Source organism: Megalobrama amblycephala, linkage group LG6, assembly GCF_018812025.1.
Source record: "Megalobrama amblycephala isolate DHTTF-2021 linkage group LG6, ASM1881202v1, whole genome shotgun sequence".
In the NCBI taxonomy this organism is placed as follows: domain Eukaryota; kingdom Metazoa; phylum Chordata; class Actinopteri; order Cypriniformes; family Xenocyprididae; genus Megalobrama; species Megalobrama amblycephala.
Genome location: NC_063049.1, coordinates 7438684 through 7445445, shown reverse-complemented (window position 1 = coordinate 7445445; position 6762 = coordinate 7438684). Strand labels below are relative to the sequence as shown.

Below are 6762 nucleotides of genomic sequence, written 5' to 3'. Positions count from 1 at the left end.
CATGTGTGTGTGATGGATATGATGTTTAGACCGATGGGACAGTAATTTCTAAGTGGCCCCCAAGTCTCTCCCACCAGCTCATTTTCATGGGATGAATGTCAAGTATCGCGATAGTGTTTCGAGAGAGAGCAGCTTCATGTCTTGTCTTCATTTCATCTTTATCCTCTTCTGAAGCAGCAGCAGCAGGCGCCTCCAGACGCACTGCAGAGGGCGATGAAGGTTTGTGTGTCTGTCCCAAGTGTTGACAGCCCCTCCTCCCCCGATGAAAAAAACATCATCATTCACTTAACCTCCTACATTTTGTCTGATGTCTTTTGCGTGGACAGCTGATTGATGTTTTGCTGTATGATTCTCTAAAAGTGGCTGGATGAGTGCGCAAAGTAACAGTGGAAGTTTGGAGGGGGCGCCATCTTGGCTCCAGCAGCAGCAGCGGCTCTCGAGCGCGTCCCCGGCGCCGCTTTCTCTCACACACAGCGCGCCGCTCGCACCAGCCAAAGAAGGTAAAGTGTGCTTGTTTTATTCTCATAAGTTTCTAGTTTTGGATAGTAGAAGGACTTTGGTTGAAGGTTCAGTTGGTGGAGTTAAAATTAGGTTACAATTACTCGACCGACTTGGGTTACGAGTTACAGTATGAGGTTAGCAGCCTGTGGTTGGGTTAGCTTCTTAGCTAGACAGCATTCAAGCTAGTTAGCTAGCTCGGTATTGGCTGACAAGCGTGTTAGCCCTTTAGCATGCTAGCGTGTTGGTTTCTCGGCTAGTTAGCCGCCTAGCTTGTGCTGTCAAAATGTATAAAGTGGCATCTTATTGGCTAACGTGCTAACATTTTAGCTGGTTAGCATGCTAACCTCATACAAGTTCAGGCGAGCGCTTTAGCATTTTAGCTCTTAGCTAATTAGCATCATAAGCTCATACTGTACTACAGTGCAACTGCTCAGAATGAGCTCCAGCAAGTCAAAATAAGAAATAAAGAAAACGTCAACTGGTAATTTTTACTGTTTTAGAACTTGTATGCGTTATGATATTTGGCGATGTGATATCACATTTTAAGATTACATTGTAAACTGGGATTTTGACGTTAGATTTGATGTTTTAGTGAGCAGGAGTGAGACTTGGAGACTGATGGCAAACAGGGTCGCGCATGGAGCAAATGGATTTGTTTTGTTTTCTACCGAGCGTTTTCTTAACTTTTTTTTCTTGTTAACTCACTTGTTAATTGTTTTTGGAAGTTAGTTTTTTTGCAGTGCATGTTTCTATGCACAAATGTGCATTAAAGCACATTTAATGAATCATACAGTCACACCGAGGTGTTATTCTAACAATTTGGGCTTGGTCTTGCTGTAATGAGTGCAAGTTTGGCATTGTGCCTGTTTTAAGGTGTCGTCCACACTTCTACACGTTTGGCATTTAGGATATTATTGGAGTTGTTGGCCAGTTGTCAACTTGTGTCAGTCTGCACAGCTGACCTTTCATCCTGTCACAGAGCATTACATCCTAATGCTAACGTGTATGTCTGTCAACAGACCTAAAAGAGATCATTTCACTGTACTCAATCCATGCTATTGCTTCTGCATGTGTTGTTTTCATTGCAAAGACTAAAGATAAGTGATATTCCCCCAGGGAGATGTTTAGGTGAGAACCTCTCAAGAGCTGTTTAACTGCAAGAATAGATATTGTGAACAAGCACTGGTGCAGCACTCCAAGAATCAGAGAGCAAGTAATATAAATCTCCAGTTAAAAATGGAAATCACTAATATATATATATATATATATATATATATATATATATATATATATATATATATATATATGTATATGTGAAATAAAGTAATAGCGTAAAACCAAAAATAGGTGTTTTTAATTGACAGCATAAGTATGTGTCAGAAACAGGTGGACACTGTGCCTGTGAAGAGCAGAGAGCTAAAATGACATCCCTGCATTGTAAGGGTTCACCCGGGTGCTTGTGCAGGGGCCTGAGAGCAGGAGACCCGTGCAGAATGTCAAGGAAATGATGCCTCTTCACCAGAGAGTGCAAAAAGGACAAAGAGCAAGAGGCATTTTGAGTATTAACTACTACATCCTTTACTTTTCATGGCTTTTATATTTGAACTATGTAATTTGGCATTGTTTTCTGTCTAAGATGTGGAAATGTGATTTATCAAGCCTGGGTGATGCTATTAAGCTGCATCTGTTTACTGTAGCTGTATCTCCCAGATGTGTTGTTTTTTGAAGTATAAATCGATTATTTAGCACTCTTGAAACACATCCACAGAGTCTGAGGCTGCTCAAAATAGCCTCACCTTCTCCTGTCTGCCTCCATTACGAACTCTAATGATAAACCTCCCCTGCAGTCCTGTTTATGTCCTGGCCTGATAACACCACTGATCTTTGCACTGCCATTTTGTGTCAGTGGGAATGTGCCGGGCATCCATGTTGGCTCTTGGTCCTCCAGAGAGAGAGGGATAAGCCTGGTTAAAAGACTGCGGCCAGAGAGTTTCATACAGCAGTGTCTGCCACAGGGAGCTGCTCGCTTCTTTATGATGTTGTTTCGGTCCTGTTCACAGCATGACGTTACGTGTTTTACAGCAACACAGAATTCACAGCTGAAATGCCGATCTGATAGTGGTCAAGTCTTGTTTATTTATATAATACAGATTGGTTCAAAGCAGTTTAACAGCAATAAATGAGAAAAAACTATTTCAGTGTTGCAAAAGTCTTCAATTAAGAATCTGTAAGATATAATTACAAGTTCATTTTCAACTATAAAGCAGCTCTACAGAAGAAAATTGAGTGTCATTATTCAGCTCAATTCAATTATTCTGTGTTCGATAGTTAAATCTGTAGAACAATAATGTTGTCTAAGTACAGTGAACCCAAAGAGTATTTGGACAAGTTGTACTGAATGTCATTTGCAGTATACATAAAATTATCAAAATAGGTGGCATCTGCAAACATTATATTAGAGCATTATTGGAGTTGAAGTGTCACTGCAAGAGCTTTTTTCTATTAATCCTAATTACGTTGTCAATTTGAATGTTGAATGTACACCTGTACACTAGAGCTGCATAGTTAATCATTAAAGGTGCCATAGAATGTGTTTTCAAAAGATGTAATATAAGTCTAAGGTGTCCCCTGAATGTGTCTGTGAAGTTTCAGCTCAAAATGCCCCATAGATTTTTTTTTAATTCATTTTTTTAACTGCCTATTTTGGGGCATCATTAAATATGCACCGATTCAGGCTGCCGCCCCTTTAAATCTCACGCTTCCTGCCCCCGGAGCTCGCGCTTGCCTTTTAACAGTATAAACAAAGTTCACACAGCTAATATAACCCTCAAAATGGATCTTTACAAAGTGTTCGTCATACAGCATGTCAAATCGCGTAAGTATGGTATTTATTTGGATGTTTACATTTGATTCTGAATGAGTTTGATAGTGCTCTGTGGCTAAAGCTAACATTACACACTGTTGGAGAGATTTATAAGGAATGAAGTTGTGTTTATGAATTATACAGACTGCAAGTGTTTAAAAAATGAAAATAACGACAGTCTTGTCTCCGTGAATACAGTAAGAAAAGATGGTAACTTTAACCACATTTAACAGTACATTAGCAACATGCTAACGAAACATTTAGAAAGACAATTTACAAATATCACTAAAAATATCATGATATCTATATGATATATATGTCAGTTATTATTGCTCCATATGACATTTTTTGCTATTGTCCTTGCTTGCTTACCTAGTCTTATGATTCAGCTGTGCACAGATCCAGAACTTAATACTAGCTGCCCTTGTGTAATGCCTTGAACATGGGCTGGCATATGCAAATATTGGGGGCGTACATATTAATGATCCTGACTGTTACGTAACAGTCGGTGTTATGTTGAGATTCGCCTGTTCTTCGGAGGTCTTTTTAACAAATGAGATTTATATAAGAAGGAGGAAACAATGGTGTTTGAGACTCACTGTATGTCATTTCCATGTACTGAACTCTTGTTATTCAACTATGCCAAGGTAAATTCTATTTTTAATTCTAGGGCACCTTTAAGGCTACATTTACATGAAATAATGTGCTAAAATGGAAACGTTTTCCACGTGCAGATGACTCGGATGTCAAAATGATCCCCGTTCAGATGGATCCATGAAAATGACTAAAAACACTGTATTATTGATGCCAGGCCAGTAGTTGGCGCTGTCACTTTGTAAAGAAAAACTACACGTCTATGTGAACACATAATACGCATGCGCGCATTGTCACCGTTTTCACAAATTCTCGTTTTTGTAGTTTACACTGAGACAATGATGGTTTAGTTTTCAAGAACTTACACTTTGAAACTCGTTTTCAAACGTTTACATTTTTAGGTCCCTCAAAACACAGTTGTCATGTAAATGAACAGCCAAAGCGCATAAAAAGTTTTTCTTTTCTAGTTAAAAACTATGTCATGTTAATGGCCCCAAAAAGTCAAATCTCAATTCAAACACCCACACGATCTTATTCCTAAATGACAATGATTTGACTGTGTCTATTAAACTTTTAACAAGTACAATCACAGCAGAACATTCAAATCTGCTTTGGCGCTGCTGCTGAGCCAGAGAGAGCAGTTGTCATGTATAGGTATGAAAGTTTTTCAACCACACAGTCTCATCATTTCTATGTTAAAACATTCAGATTATAACAGAAGAACAAGGAAAAAAGTTTATAGTTATGGGTATAGGATATAAACACTAGTGTCTACGGTAGTGATCAAAATAGAGTAAATCACCTTTTAAAAGTAACTTGGCACTTCAAATAAAGATTGTATGAATTACATCGTTACACAAGTAAGTGGTGACAAGTGACTGTTAAAAAATGTTTGTCATTGAATCATTCATTAATTTGTTCAAAAATGCTGATTCATCCTGTAATGAAAGAAGTGGAGTCTTTATGAGTGAGTCATTGAATCATTTATTCAAACAGATTAAAAAAATATATCAAATTAAATATATAGATTTTTTTAATAGACTGCAATGCATCAATCAACATTTAGTGAGAACCTCTTGTACATTACATGTTTTGTTTAGTTGTCTTTTCAGAATCGTGGGAGAATCATGGTCTTTAGTTTAAACAAAAAATATTGTGATTCTCAATTTATCCAGAATCGTGCTGTTTTACTGTACAAATTTTGTGTACCAGAAAATTCTACTCATTTAGCTTGTTTATGAGCTGAAAGCTTGTCAGAACTTCCCATCATTCTCTTTAATTAAATCAGGACCAAGTTTTAAAAATATGTAATATTTAAATATTTCTTACAAATAACATTTAATAAATATTAAAATACCCAAAATGTCTGTATTGTTCTAACTAAAGTTTGAATGGTTATAACATTTGGTATGTTTATATTTGTATTTGTGTCAGTCCAAATTAATCCACTCTGATTGCACATTCAGAAAGTACTCTTCTACCACACATTCCAGTATTTGTTTTAGGGCTGCAACTTATGATTATTTTGATAATCGATTAGTTGGCCGATTTATTTCTTTGATTAATCGGATAGAAAGACCAGTTTTCTTTTTTTTTTCTTTTTTCTTTTTATTGACATAAAACACTATTGCACATCCTGCCCAATGTTGTCCTTCTAACAAATGTGCCAACTGCATTCTATGTAAACATATAGTGAATGCATCTATATGCTATATATGCAAAAGAGCTATAAAGCAAAATAACAAATAATAAAATTAAGATAATAATAAAGGTAATAAAGAAAAACAAAAACACAAACTCAGTGTTAACAGATAAGAGTAATGTTCTGCTGGAACACACATACACATTAACTCTGGACTCAGTATCCTGTTACTGTCATTTCTTCATCCTATAAATGTAAGAAACGTATATTCAAATACACTCTGTTATCCCTTTATGGTTACCACTCTCATAAAATACTTGAATTAGGCTACATGTTTAAACCTAAATTTAACATCCAACAACAGATATTTCAAAAAAATTAATATTTTTGCACTGAATATTAATGGTCTCCCTCTCTAATGCGTCTGTTTGACACACATGCGCGCTGGCGCTCATTCAGTAAAGTCTGAAGATTAACGCAGACTGTCAGGATGAGCAGTCATTCAAAATACGCGTGTGAATTTGTAACACTTATAGATAAGGATATAGCCATAAAATGAAAGTTTTGCACTGAGGAAACATAGACAATGCATTAGCTTGAAGCTTAAAATAAAGAATTCTCATGTTTTGGGCAGCTTGGATCATGTACCTTTCCCGCGGCAGCTCACTGTTTCCTCCACTTTTTTTAGATGCATGTTGTCCATAGAAATACGTTATTCAGTGCTGTAATTTGACGCGACTGGCAGAAGTTTTCCGTGCACAGAAACTAATCGATAATGAGATTCATTGTCGACAATTTTCATTAGCGATTATCGATTTTATCGATTAGTTGTTGCAGCCCTAATATGTTTACATTCATTTGCAATAAATCTATTTTAAACAAAACTTCAGTGCATGCACAATCCATCACTCGCTTCGTTCAGAAATCGATAAGGTCACTGAAAGCATGACACCAGAATTTACCACTGGTATGATTGGTATTTTTACCTTGATTACATAAATATGTTAAAGCTTCTGTCCTAGCAGAAGAATCACAGTTGTAGAGAATCACATTTACTATTGACTATTGATCCACCAACATTTGACACGGTTAAAAATTTTTTTTTTTTGTCTTCATTTTGAGCAGTATTTGTTTTTCATTACAAACATTACAGGATAAACTA

General features: G+C 36.6%; 1 protein-coding gene across 8 annotated transcripts in view; it reads left to right on the top strand.

Annotated features, from left to right (window-relative positions):
• Window positions 1-63: 63 nt before the first annotated feature.
• The window catches only part of tlk1a (tousled-like kinase 1a), a 41429-nt gene continuing 34730 nt past the window's right edge, over window positions 64-6762 (top strand). For 2 of the 8 annotated variants that reach the window (XM_048192776.1, XM_048192770.1), the window contains exon 1: window positions 235-500. In XM_048192776.1, coding sequence (XP_048048733.1) covers window positions 368-500 — 133 coding nt within the window. In that variant the 5' untranslated portion in view covers window positions 235-367. The other 6 variants (XM_048192771.1, XM_048192775.1, XM_048192773.1 and 3 more) reach the window with 6 other exon arrangements.